The sequence below is a fragment of the Paralichthys olivaceus genome, chromosome 7 (assembly GCF_024713975.1).
Source record: "Paralichthys olivaceus isolate ysfri-2021 chromosome 7, ASM2471397v2, whole genome shotgun sequence".
Taxonomy (NCBI): Eukaryota; Metazoa; Chordata; class Actinopteri; order Pleuronectiformes; family Paralichthyidae; genus Paralichthys; species Paralichthys olivaceus.
Genome location: NC_091099.1, coordinates 27,195,204 through 27,209,718, shown reverse-complemented (window position 1 = coordinate 27,209,718; position 14,515 = coordinate 27,195,204). Strand labels below are relative to the sequence as shown.

Here is a 14,515-nt window from a genome sequence, read left to right as displayed (position 1 = left end):
TCAGCCGTGAGCAGGCAGAGAAGGAGGCTGGCTCCAGTAGAATCAAGGAGCTGGAGAGACAGCTCAAGGTCACAGAAGAGAAGTGGGTGACCAAACATGAGGCCAGAATTGTCCAAACGGATCAGCTGATCAACAGTCTCACCAGTCAAAATAAGGCACGGGAAGCCAGCAACAAGAAACTCCTGTCCATGCAGCAAGCCATGGAGGCAAGTATCCTCCAGAACAAGACTGAGTGGGAGACTAAAGTTAACACTCTGGAGGACCATCTCAGTAGTGAGCGGGTGGAGAAGGAGGCTGGCTCCAATCGAATCAAGGAGCTGGAGAGACAGCTCAAGGTCACAGAAGAGAAGTGGGTGACCAAACGTGAGGCCAGAATTGTCTATACGGATCAGGTGATCAACAGTCTCAGCAGTCAGAATATGGCACTGGAAGCCAGCAACCAGAGGCTCATCTCCGTGCAGCAAGCCATCGAGGCAAGGATCCTCCAGAACAAGACTGAGTGGGAGACGAAAGTTAACACTCTGGAGGACCATCTCAGTAGTGAGCAGGCTGAGAAGGAGGCTGGCTTCACAAAAATCAAGGAGCTGGAGAAACTGGTCAGCAATACTGAGCAGATGTGGGCGGCCAAGCATGAGGCAGACATACTAAAGCTGCTCATTCTGAAACAGATCAAGCTTCAGGTAAGTCACATCAGCTCTGTTTGATCTGAATAAGAATTTGTTGCACTTTAAGTTTGTTTCTTATTCAGACTTTTGAAAGAGAAAATATCTAAACACTTGTCGTCTCTGTCTTTTCAGGAACTGGCCTTGATGACCGATAAGGACAAGGCAAGGATTCAAAAGGAGCAAAAGAAAGCAAAGAAAGAGGCAGAGAAGAGGCAAAAGAAGGAGCTGCAAGAGAAGAAGAGGCAGGAGCAGAGAGACAAACTAGACAGAGAGAAGGAGGAGAAGCGGCAAAGGAAATGAAGAAAATATTTACATTTAGGGCATTTAGCAGATGCTTTTGTCCAAAGCAACTTACAATAAGTACATTTGTCACAAGAGAGAAACCATTCTTAAAAAAATAAAGACATTTGAAATTGAATCAATCATCTCTTGTTTCTTCCTCAATACACCCTGGTGTTCATTTTGTAAGTCATGGTTCCATATAGAGTCAAATATATGATGTGTATATGATGTGATTGAAAGCTAGTAATGTCCAATGGGTGCAGGTCGAGGAGGGCATGCAGTGTCCTCGAGCTCTCAGTCAGGCTCCACCCCTCGCTCCTACTAATGTGGTCACTTCTGATTTAAAAAAACGAGATGTATTTTCAGACTTTCATTCTTCACATTTTAGATTCACATCTAAAAAGAAATGATTGTAGGGCTCATATCATGGAAAACGGTTTGTTTAATATCACATTTAACTGACAGTGTCTGTGATGTCCCATGTGACAGCTTCTGTGATGTCACATGTGACAGTGTCTATGATGTCAAATGTGACAGTGTCTATGATGTCATATTTGACTTTGATTGTTTAATGTAATTTATCTTTACTTCAAAGCCATCACTACCAGGTTCAGTGCCTATAAGAGTTATGGAGGAGACCTTATGAGCACAACAGCTCCAAAACTAGACCACAGATCCACAAATCTTCGATACACGAGACCGTCAGAAGACAGTATATACTTCAGTACACATATATAATACCCCTATATTTAGCCAACATGCCAAAGAACAAGTCAGGAAGGGTAAGGTTTCTAAGCAGGACACATCGACGATTTTATTTTATTTTTCCAATGTTTGTCTCAAACTCAAAAATATTTTTTCTGTGAGGGGATGGACTTTAAATGTACCCATCACATTGGTGCTAATGCTAGAATGCTAGCAGTAGCATACTAGTGATTTTTTTTAATTTGTGTGTGCACTGCGTGGTGAAATCTCTCGCAAGTCACGTAATTAAATGTAAACGTAATTGTTGACAATAATAATAAATATTGTAGTTAATTAGTTATATCATTAGCTATATATTGTTTGTTTTTCATTTAATCAATAATCGTGTAAATCCTGAAACCGTGATATTTCCTCTGGCTCTGCGCCAAAATTTCATATCGTGACATCCATAGTATGTAGAGACTGTATTTAACAGAATTGAAGAAACTGTATTTAAATGTACTGGTGGTTAAATCAATGATTTGTTGGTCTGGTTCATCAACATTTAATTCAAAGTGAGTGTGGGACTGTGTTTTTAACTGTTATATGTTTGTTCGTGTCTTTCAGGTGCCAGACCACGAGAAATTGTTTGAAGACCTCCTTGAGGAAAAGCAGAATTTGGATTCTAAGAATATGCATCTGGCTCATGAAAATGCCAGTCTGAAGATCGCCATGTCCTGCAAAGAAGCTTCATGGAAAAAGGAAAAGGAGAGCATGCAGAATGCAGATTATGAAAAACTCAAGGAAGAACTACAGCTCGACCTTAAGGATGCCAAGAAAGAGTTGAGGCTCCAAGAGAAGGACTACAGGTCCATGAGTACTTGTTGTCAAAGCCAGCAGGCAGAGATCCACAAGATCAGACGTGACCTCAAGCAAAGGTGCAACCACGTCAATGAGCTGGAGTACTCCATTAAACAGAGGAAACAGGTGATCGACAGGACAGTGCATGAGAAAATGGCACTGGAAGAGGAAATCAATGAGCTCACAACCAAGCTCAAAGCTATGGGGACACAAGTTCTCCAGAACGAGCCTGACTGGCAGTCAGAAATCAAGGCTCTGAAGCACGAGCTCAGCCGTGAGCAGGCAGAGAAGGAGGCTGGCTCCAGTAGAATCAAGGAGCTGGAGAGACAGCTCAAGGTCACAGAAGAGAAGTGGGTGACCAAACATGAGGCCAGAATTGTCCAAACGGATCAGCTGATCAACAGTCTCACCAGTCAAAATAAGGCACTGGAAGCCAGCAACAAGAAACTCCTGTCCATGCAGCAAGCCATGGAGGCAAGGATCCTCCAGAACAAGACTGAGTGGGAGACTAAAGTTAACACTCTGGAGGACCATCTCAGTAGTGAGCGGGTGGAGAAGGAGGCTGGCTCCAATCGAATCAAGGAGCTGGAGAGACAGCTCAAGGTCACAGAAGAGAAGTGGGTGACCAAACGTGAGGCCAGAATTGTCTATACGGATCAGGTGATCAACAGTCTCAGCAGTCAGAATATGGCACTGGAAGCCAGCAACCAGAGGCTCATCTCCGTGCAGCAAGCCATCGAGGCAAGGATCCTCCAGAACAAGACTGAGTGGGAGACGAAAGTTAACACTCTGGAGGACCATCTCAGTAGTGAGCAGGCTGAGAAGGAGGCTGGCTTCACAAAAATCAAGGAGCTGGAGAAACTGGTCAGCAATACTGAGCAGATGTGGGCGGCCAAGCATGAGGCAGACATACTAAAGCTGCTCATTCTGAAACAGATCAAGCTTCAGGTAAGTCACATCAGCTCTGTTTGATCTGAATAAGAATTTGTTGCACTTTAAGTTTGTTTCTTATTCAGACTTTTGAAAGAGAAAATATCTAAACACTTGTCGTCTCTGTCTTTTCAGGAACTGGCCTTGATGACCGATAAGGACAAGGCAAGGATTCAAAAGGAGCAAAAGAAAGCAAAGAAAGAGGCAGAGAAGAGGCAAAAGAAGGAGCTGCAAGAGAAGAGGCAGGAGCAGAGAGACAAACTAGACAGAGAGAAGGAGGAGAAGCGGCAAAGGAAATGAAGAAAATATTTACATTTAGGGCATTTAGCAGATGCTTTTGTCCAAAGCAACTTACAATAAGTACATTTGTCACAAGAGAGAAACCATTCTTAAAAAAATAAAGACATTTGAAATTGAATCAATCATCTCTTGTTTCTTCCTCAATACACCCTGGTGTTCATTTTGTAAGTCATGGTTCCATATAGAGTCAAATATATGATGTGTATATGATGTGATTGAAAGCTAGTAATGTCCAATGGGTGCAGGTCGAGGAGGGCATGCAGTGTCCTCGAGCTCTCAGTCAGGCTCCACCCCTCGCTCCTACTAATGTGGTCACTTCTGATTTTAAAAAACGAGATGTATTTTCAGACTTTCATTCTTCACATTTTAGATTCACATCTAAAAAGAAATGATTGTAGGGCTCATATCATGGAAAACTGTTTGTTTAATATCACATTTAACTGACAGTGTCTGTGATGTCCCATGTGACAGCTTCTGTGATGTCACATGTGACAGTGTCTATGATGTCAAATGTGACAGTGTCTATGATGTCATATTTGACTTTGATTGTTTAATGTAATTTATCTTTACTTCAAAGCCATCACTACCAGGTTCAGTGCCTATAAGAGTTATGGAGGAGACCTTATGAGCACAACAGCTCCAAAACTAGACCACAGATCCACAAATCTTCGATACACGAGACCGTCAGAAGACAGTATATACTTCAGTACACATATATAATACCCCTATATTTAGCCAACATGCCAAAGAAGAAGTCAGGAAGGGTAAGGTTTCTAAGCAGGACACATTGACGATTTTATTTTATTTTTCCAATGTTTGTCTTAAACTCAAAAATATTTTTTCTGTGAGGGGATGGACTTTAAATGAACCCATCACATTGGTGCTAATGCTAGAATGCTAGCAGTAGCATACTAGTGATTTTTTTTAATTTGTGTGTGCACTGCGTGGTGAAACCTCTCGCAAGTCACGTAATTAAACGTAAACGTAATTGTTGACAATAATAATAAATATTGTAGTTAATTAGTTATATCATTAGCTATATATTGTTTGTTTTTCATTTAATCAATAATCGTGTAAATCCTGAAACCGTGATATTTCCTCTGGCTCTGCGCCAAAATTTCATATCGTGACATCCATAGTATGTAGAGACTGTATTTAACAGAATTGGAGAAACTGTATTAAAATGTACTGGTGGTTAAATCAATGATTTGTTGGTCTGGTTCATCAACATTTAATTCAAAGTGAGTGTGGGACTGTGTTCTTAACAGTTATATGTTTGTTCGTGTCTTTCAGGTGCCAGACCACGAGAAATTGTTTGAGGACCTCCTTGAGGAAAAGCAGAATTTGGATTCTAAGAATATGCATCTGGCTCATGAAAATGCCAGTCTGAAGATCGCCATGTCCTGCAAAGAAGCTTCATGGAAAAAGGAAAAGGAGAGCATGTAGAATGCAGATTATGAAAAACTCAAGGAAGAACTACAGCTCGACCTTAAGGATGCCAAGAAAGAGTTGAGGCTCCAAGAGAAGGACTACAGGTCCTTGAGTACTCGTTGTCAAAGCCAGCAGGCAGAGATCCACAAGATCAGACGTGACCTAAAGCAAAGGTGCAACCACATCAATGAGCTGGAGTACTCCATTAAACAGAGGGAACAGGTGATCGACAGGACAGTGCATGAGAAAATGGCACTGGAAGAGGAAATCAATGAGCTCACAACCAAGCTCAAAGCTATGGGGACAAAAGTTCTCCAGAACGAGCCTGACTGGCAGTCAGAAATCAAGGCTCTGAAGCACGAGCTCAGCCGTGAGCAGGCAGAGAAGGAGGCTGGCTCCAGTAGAATCAAGGAGCTGGAGAGACAGCTCAAGGTCACAGAAGAGAAGTGGGTGACCAAACATGAGGCCAGAATTGTCCAAACGGATCAGCTGATCAACAGTCTCACCAGTCAAAATAAGGCACTGGAAGCCAGCAACAAGAAACTCCTGTCCATGCAGCAAGCCATGGAGGCAAGGATCCTCCAGAACAAGACTGAGTGGGAGACTAAAGTTAACACTCTGGAGGACCATCTCAGTAGTGAGCGGGTGGAGAAGGAGGCTGGCTCCAATCGAATCAAGGAGCTGGAGAGACAGCTCAAGGTCACAGAAGAGAAGTGGGTGACCAAACATGAGGCCAGAATTGTCTATACGGAGCAGGTGATCAACAGTCTCAGCAGTCAGAATATGGCACTGGAAGCCAGCAACCAGAGGCTCATCTCCGTGCAGCAAGCCATCGAGGCAAGGATCCTCCAGAACAAGACTGAGTGGGAGACGAAAGTTAACACTCTGGAGGACCATCTCAGTAGTGAGCAGGCTGAGAAGGAGGCTGGCTTCACAAAAATCAAGGAGCCGGAGAAACTGGTCAGCAATACTGAGCAGATGTGGGCGGCCAAGCATGAGGCAGACATAAAGCTGCTCATTCTGAAACAGATCAAGCTTCAGGTAAGTCACATCAGCTCTGTTTGATCTGAATAAGAACTTGTTGCACTTTAAGTTTGTTTCTCATTCAGACTTTTGAAAGAGAAAATATCTAAACACTTGTCGTGTCTGTCTTTTCAGGAACTGGCCTTGATGACCGATAAGGACAAGGCAAAGATTCAAAAGGAGCAAAAGAAAGCAAAGAAAGAGGCAAAGAAGAGGCAATAGAAGGAGCTGCAAGAGAAGAAGAGGCAGGAGCAGAGAGACAAACTAGACAGAGAGAAGGAGGAGAAGCGGCAAAGGAAATGAAGAAAATATTTACATTTAGTGCATTTAGCATATGCTTTTGTCCAAAGCAACTTACAATAAGTACATTTGTCACAAGAGAGAAACCATTCTTAAACAAATAAAGACATTTGAAATTGAATCAATCATCTCTTGTTTCTTCCTCAATACACCCTGGTGTTCATTTTGTAAGTCATGGTTCCATATAGAGTCAAATATATGATGTGTATATGATGTGATTGAAAGCTAGTAATGTCCAATGGGTGCAGGTCGAGGAGGGCATGCAGTGTCCTCGAGCTCTCAGTCAGGCTCCACCCCTCGCTCCTACTAATGTGGTCACTTCTGATTTTAAAAAACAAGATGTATTTTCAGACTTTCATTCTTCACATTTTAGATTCACATCTAAAAAGAAATGATTGTAGGGCTCATATCATGGAAAACTGTTTGTTTAATATCACATTTAACTGACAGTGTCTGTGATGTCCCATGTGACAGTGTCTGTGATGTCCCATGTGACAGCTTCTGTGATGTCACATGTGACAGTGTCTATGATGTCAAATGTGACAGTTTCTATGATGTCATATTTGACTTTGATTGTTTAATGTCATTTATCTTTACTTCAAAGCCATCAATACCAGGTTCAGTGCCTATAAGAGTTATGAAGGAGACCTTATGAGCACACCAGCTCCAAAACTAGACCACAGATCCACAAATCTTCGATACACAAGACCGTCAGAAGACAGTATATACTTCAGTACACATATATAATACCCCTATATTTAGCCAACATGCCAAAGAACAAGTCAGGAAGGGTAAGGTTTCTAAGCAGGACACATCAACGATTTTATTTTATTTTTCCAATGTTTGTCTCAAACTCAAAAATATTTTTTTCTGTGAGGGGATGGACTTTAAATGAACCCATCACATTGGTGCTAATGCTAGAATGCTAGCAGTAGCATACTAGTGATTTTTTTTAATTTGTGTGTGCACTGCGTGGTGAAATCTCTCGCAAGTCACGTAATTAAACGTAAACGTAATTGTTGACAATAATAATAAATATTGTAGTTAATTAGTTATATCATTAGCTATATATTGTTTGTTTTTCATTTAATCAATAATCGTGTGTATATAGTGAAACCGTGATATTTCCTCTGGCTCTGCGCCAAAATTTCATATCGTGACATCCATAGTATGTAGAGACTGTATTTAACAGAACTGAAGAAACTGTAATTAAATGTACTGGTGGTTAAATCAATGATTTGTTGGTCTGGTTCATCAACAATTAATTCAAAGTGAGTGTGGGACTGTGTTTTTAACAGTTATATGTTTGTTTGTGTCTTTCAGGTGCCAGACCACGAGAAATTGTTTGAGGACCTCCTTGAGGAAAAGCAGAATTTGGATTCTGAGAATATGCATCTGGCTCATGAAAATGCCAGTCTGAAGATCGCCATGTCCTGCAAAGAAGCTTCATGGAAAAAGGAAAAGGAGAGCATGCAGAATGCAGATTATGAAAAACTCAAGGAAGAACTACAGCTCGACCTTAAGGATGCCAAGAAAGAGTTGAGGCTCCAAGAGAAGGACTACAGGTCCTTGAGTACTCGTTGTCAAAGCCAGCAGGCAGAGATCCACAAGATCAGACGTGACCTAAAGCAAAGGTGCAACCACGTCAATGAGCTGGAGTACTCCATTAAACAGAGGGAACAGGTGATCGACAGGACAGTGCATGAGAAAATGGCACTGGAAGAGGAAATCAATGAGCTCACAACCAAGCTCAAAGCTATGGGGACAAAAGTTCTCCAGAACGAGCCTGACTGGCAGTCAGAAATCAAGGCTCTGAAGCACGAGCTCAGCCGTGAGCAGGCAGAGAAGGAGGCTGGCTCCAGTAGAATCAAGGAGCTGGAGAGACAGCTCAAGGTCACAGAAGAGAAGTGGGTGACCAAACATGAGGCCAGAATTGTCCAAACGGATCAGCTGATCAACAGTCTCACCAGTCAAAATAAGGCACTGGAAGCCAGCAACCAGAGGCTCATCTCCGTGCAGCAAGCCATGGAGGCAAGGATCCTCCAGAACAAGACTGAGTGGGAGACGAAAGTTAACACTCTGGAGGACCATCTCAGTAGTGAGCGGGTGGAGAAGGAGGCTGGCTCCAATCGAATCAAGGACCTGGAGAGACAGCTCAAGGTCACAGAAGAGAAGTGGGTGACCAAACATGAGGCCAGAATTGTCTATACGGATCAGGTGATCAACAGTCTCACCAGTCAGAATATGGCACTGGAAGCCAGCAACCAGAGGCTCATCTCCATGCAGCAAGCCATCGAGGCAAGGATCCTCCAGAACAAGACTGAGTGGGAGACGAAAGTTAACACTCTGGAGGACCATCTCAGTAGTGAGCAGGCTGAGAAGGAGGCTGGCTTCACAAAAATCAAGGAGCTGGAGAAACTGGTCAGCAATACCGAGCAGATGTGGGCGGCCAAGCATGAGGCAGACATACTAAAGCTGCTCATTCTGAAACAGATCAAGCTTCAGGTAAGTCACATCAGCTCTGTTTGATCTGAATAAGAACTTGTTGCACTTTAAGTTTGTTTCTTATTCAGACTTTTGAAAGAGAAAATATCTAAACACTTGTCGTCTCTGTCTTTTCAGGAACTGGCCTTGATGACCGATAAGGACAAGGCAAGGATTCAAAAGGAGCAAAAGAAAGCAGAGAAGAGGCAAAAGAAGGAGCTGCAAGAGAAGAAGAGGCAGGAGCAGAGAGACAAACTAGACAGAGAGAAGGAGGAGAAGCGGCAAAGGAAATGAAGAAAATATTTACATTTAGGGCATTTAGCAGATGCTTTTGTCCAAAGCAACTTACAATAAGTACATTTGTCACAAGAGAGAAACCATTCTTAAAAAAATAAAGACATTTGAAATTGAATCAATCATCTCTTGTTTCTTCCTCAATACACCCTGGTGTTCATTTTGTAAGTCATGGTTCCATATAGAGTCAAATATATGATGTGTATATGATGTGATTGAAAGCTAGTAATGTCCAATGGGTGCAGGTCGAGGAGGGCATGCAGTGTCCTCGAGCTCTCAGTCAGGCTCCACCCCTCGCTCCTACTAATGTGGTCACTTCTGATTTTAAAAAACAAGATGTATTTTCAGACTTTCATTCTTCACATTTTAGATTCACATCTAAAAAGAAATGATTGTAGGGATCATATCATGGAAAACTGTTTGTTTAATATCACATTTAACTGACAGTGTCTGTGATGTCCCATGTGACAGTGTCTGTGATGTCCCATGTGACAGCTTCTGTGATGTCACATGTGACAGTGTCTATGATGTCAAATGTGACAGTTTCTATGATGTCATATTTGACTTTGATTGTTTAATGTCATTTATCTTTACTTCAAAGCCATCAATACCAGGTTCAGTGCCTATAAGAGTTATGGAGGAGACCTTATGAGCACACCAGCTCCAAAACTAGACCACAGATCCACAAATCTTCGATACACGAGACCGTCAGAAGACAGTATATACTTCAGTACACATATATAATACCCCTATATTTAGCCAACATGCCAAAGAACAAGTCAGGAAGGGTAAGGTTTCTAAGCAGGACACATCGACGATTTTATTTTATTTTTCCAATGTTTGTCTCAAACTCAAAAATATTTTTTCTGTGAGGGGATGGACTTTAAATGAACCCATCACATTGGTGCTAATGCTAGAATGCTAGCAGTAGCATACTAGTGATTTTTTTTAATTTGTGTGTGCACTGCGTGGTGAAATCTCTCGCAAGTCACGTAATTAAACGTAAACGTAATTGTTGACAATAATAATAAATATTGTAGTTAATTAGTTATATCATTAGCTATATATTGTTTGTTTTTCATTTAATCAATAATCGTGTAAATCGTGAAACCGTGATATTTCCTCTGGCTCTACGCCAAAATTTCATATCGTGACATCCATAGTATGTAGAGACTGTATTTAACAGAACTGAAGAAACTGTATTGTGTCGTGTTCGTTTCTCCCCCCTTACTTTGGTGCTCCCGGTCAAATTTGACCGGCCTGTTTTAACTGCCCTTACATTAACACAAAAACCATTGATCGTCACCAAACTGTATTTAACTCCCTTTTAACCTGTAAACAATGTCTCAGACTACTGGTTACATGAATAACTGCAGTGAATAGACACAGAAATTGAAAGTTAGATTCCAAAATTAACATTTATTGTAGAAAAATCAAAACAGAGACCAAATTCACAGAACATCAGAACATCAACATGAACACATTGTGTGTGTGTGTGTGTGTGTGTGTGTGTGTGTGTTCAGACACAGGAGTGGCATTTTGCAATCAGGTCACAGTGTGTCTTGCAAACGTAGGCATCACATTTGAAACATGTAAGACTTGTCTTATTGTCTCTAGGGGCACATAGCTTGCATCTCTTCCGTTTCTGCCCCTGTTTTGGGGGGAGAGTGGCCAGGGTCGTGGCTGGGGCTTGCAGACTCCTCACCAGACTGCAAGAGGCTGGTGTGCGGGGAAGGTGCTGGCGCCGTTGAATTAGAGGAGTCACTAAAGCTTTCCCAAGCTCTGCCAGGAAGAGTCTCCTCTTGAAACATTTCCCCTGATTCCAGGCTGGGTCGATCGCTGTCCACACCACATATGCATTACGTAGCCTCATTGTTGGACCGATGTACTCCTGCTAGAATCAACAGACCCATGTAGGCTTGGAGGTCTACCTGGTCCAAGGCCTTCCATGTGTCCGCCATCACACGCCCCCCTTCCAGGTTTGTCATCGCCAGTATAATTTCCACAATGGACTCTGGTAAAAAGAGTTGGAAGCTGGACTTGATGTCATCCACACGAGATGTTGCATACCGTGTTGGCCCTGGTGACATTCTAATGATATTTTCCCCTCTTGTTCTGCCTCCTCTGTCCTGGGGGGATGAATACCAGAGCAAGTTGCCATCCTTGGACTGGAATGTCACCTCAGGTGTGTCTTCCACAGGGGCCTCTTCCCCAGGTGCCTCTTCCTCAGGGGCCTCTTCCTCGCCATATGTTGACTGTTCGGTCTCATGATGGTCTGGATCAAAATCAGGATCGTTGTCTTCTATTTCTGAAACATCCTCCTCTATTTCTGGTTCAACTCCAATCCCGTCTTCATCAGTTTGAAAAAAAAAAGTCAAGAGCCTCTCTGACAGAAAAACGTCTGATCGGGCGCCGACTCATTGTGTTCAGAGTAAAATAAGAGCAATGCACAAGCAAGCTATATATAGGGGATCTGTGAGAAGATATCATACGTTTTGTATCGAAAGTGTGGTTCACGTGGGGGGATGGACACATTAGCCCGGGAAAGAGCCAGGTTCCCATAACAAACACCTAATTGGTAACTTTGAAGTGTTACACGTTAAGTCTGGAAGGTGTGGTTCACGTAGGGGGACAGGCACATAAGCACGGGAAAGAGAGGACACATGGTCAGTCTGAAAGGGGTTCACGTGGGGTGGAGTGTGTGTGTGTGTGCGTGCGTGCGTGTGTGTGTGTAGGTGTGTGTGTGCGTGCGTGTAGGTGTGTTTGTGTGTGCGTGTGGTGGTGGTGGTGAATTTGTGGTTGTGTACTATCTGATGAATGAACACAATCTAGGGTCACCCATTCATTTCCTATGGCGGTCATTTTTGACCGGGAACACCACAGGTGTTACAAAGTTGACTAAACAACTCAAAATTCAATGAAAGTAGTGATCAGCAATTGTAAATGTTCAAATGCCTAGTGTGGAGGATATCATAAGCCCTTGAGACAATAAAATGTAAAACACAATATTTATGATTGATCGAAATGGAAATCGGTCAGATTTGACCCGAACACGACACAAAGGTTAAATGTACTTGTGGTTAAATCAATGATTTGTTGGTCTGGTTCATCAACATTTAATTCAAAGTGAGTGTGGGACTGTGTTTTTAACTGTTATATCTTTGTTCCTGTCTTTCAGGTGCCAGACCATGAGAAATTGTTTGAGGACCTCCTTGAGGAAAAGCAGAATTTGGATTCTAAAAATATGCATCTGGCTCATGAAAATGCCAGTCTGAAGATCGCCATGTCCTGCAAAGAAGCTTCATGGAAAAAGGAAAAGGAGAGCATGCAGAATGCAGATTATGAAAAACTCAAGGAAGAACTACAGCTCGACCTTAAGGATGCCAAGAAAGAGTTGAGGCTCCAAGAGAAGGACTACAGGTCCTTGAGTACTCGTTGTCAAAGCCAGCAGGCAGAGATCCACAAGATCAGACGTGACCTCAAGCAAAGGTGCAACCACGTCAATGAGCTGGAGTACTCCATTAAACAGAGGGAACAGGTGATCGACAGGACAGTGCATGAGAAAATGGCACTGGAAGAGGAAATCAATGAGCTCACAACCAAGCTCAAAGCTATGGGGACAAAAGTTCTCCAGAACGAGCCTGACTGGCAGTCAGAAATCAAGGCTCTGAAGCACAAGCTCAGCCGTGAGCAGGCAGAGAAGGAGGCTGGCTCCAGTAGAATCAAGGAGCTGGAGAGACAGCTCAAGGTCACAGAAGAGAAGTGGGTGACCAAACATGAGGCCAGAATTGTCCAAACGGATCAGCTGATCAACAGTCTCACCAGTCAAAATAAGGCACTGGAAGCCAGCAACAAGAAACTCCTGTCCATGCAGCAAGCCATGGAGGCAAGGATCCTCCAGAACAAGACTGAGTGGGAGACTAAAGTTAACACTCTGGAGGACCATCTCAGTAGTGAGCGGGTGGAGAAGGAGGCTGGCTCCAATCGAATCAAGGAGCTGGAGAGACAGCTCAAGGTCACAGAAGAGAAGTGGGTGACCAAACATGAGGCCAGAATTGTCTATACGGATCAGGTGATCAACAGTCTCACCAGTCAGAATATGGCACTGGAAGCCAGCAACCAGAGGCTCATCTCCGTGCAGCAAGCCATTGAGGCAAGGATCCTCCAGAACAAGACTGAGTGGGAGACGAAAGTTAACACTCTGGAGGACTATCTCAGTAGTGAGCAGGCTGAGAAGGAGGCTGGCTTCAGAAAAATCAAGGAGCTGGAGAAACTGGTCAGCAATACTGAGCAGATGTGGGCGGCCAAGCATGAGGCAGACATAAAGCTGCTCATTCTGAAACAGATCAAGCTTCAGGTAAGTCACATCAGCTCTGTTTGATCTGAATAAGAACTTGTTGCACTTTAAGTTTGTTTCTCATTCAGACTTTTGAAAGAGAAAATATCTAAACACTTGTCGTCTCTGTCTTTTCAGGAACTGGCCTTGATGACCGATAAGGACAAGGCAAGGATTCAAAAGGAGCAAAAGAAAGCAAAGAAAGAGGCAAAAGAAGGAGCTGCAAGAGAAGAAGAAGCAGGAGCAGAGAGACAAACTAGACAGAGAGAAGGAGGAGAAGCGGCAAAGGAAATGAAGAAAATATTTACATTTAGGGCATTTAGCAGTTGCTTTTGTCCAAAGCAACTTACAATAAGTACATTTGTCACAAGAGAGAAACCATTCTTAAAAAAATAAAGACATTTGAAATTGAATCAATCATCTCTTGTTTCTTCCTCAATAAACCCTGGTGTTCATTTTGTAAGTCATGGTTCCATATAGAGTCAAATATATGATGTGTATATGATGTGATTGAAAGCTAGTAATGTCCAATGGGTGCAGGTCGAGGAGGGCATGCAGTGTCCTCGAGCTCTCAGTCAGGCTCCACCCCTCGCTCCTACTAATGTGGTCACTTCTGATTTTAAAAAACAAGATGTATTTTCAGACTTTCATTCTTCACATTTTAGATTCACATCTAAAAAGAAATGATTGTAGGGCTCATATCATGCAAAACTGTTTGTTTAATATCACATTTAACTGACAGTGTCTGTGATGTCCCATGTGACAGTGTCTGTGATGTCCCATGTGACAGCTTCTGTGATGTCCCATGTGACAGCTTCTGTGATGTCACATGTGACAGTGTCTATGATGTCAAATGTGACAGTTTCTATGATGTCATATTTGACTTTGATTGTTTAATGTCATTTATCTTTACTTCAAAGCCATC

The 14,515-nt window shown here is 42.7% G+C and overlaps 1 protein-coding gene across 1 annotated transcript; it reads left to right on the top strand.

Annotated features, from left to right (window-relative positions):
* Window positions 1–13,179: 13,179 nt before the first annotated feature.
* On the top strand, window positions 13,180–14,003 carry LOC138410849 (uncharacterized). The gene is made up of 2 exons (XM_069528696.1): window positions 13,180–13,611; window positions 13,729–14,003. The coding sequence occupies exons 1-2, from the start codon at window positions 13,354–13,356 to the stop codon at window positions 13,984–13,986; spliced, it is 516 nt and encodes a 171-aa protein (XP_069384797.1). The 5' UTR covers window positions 13,180–13,353; the 3' UTR covers window positions 13,987–14,003.
* Window positions 14,004–14,515: the final 512 nt, after the last annotated feature.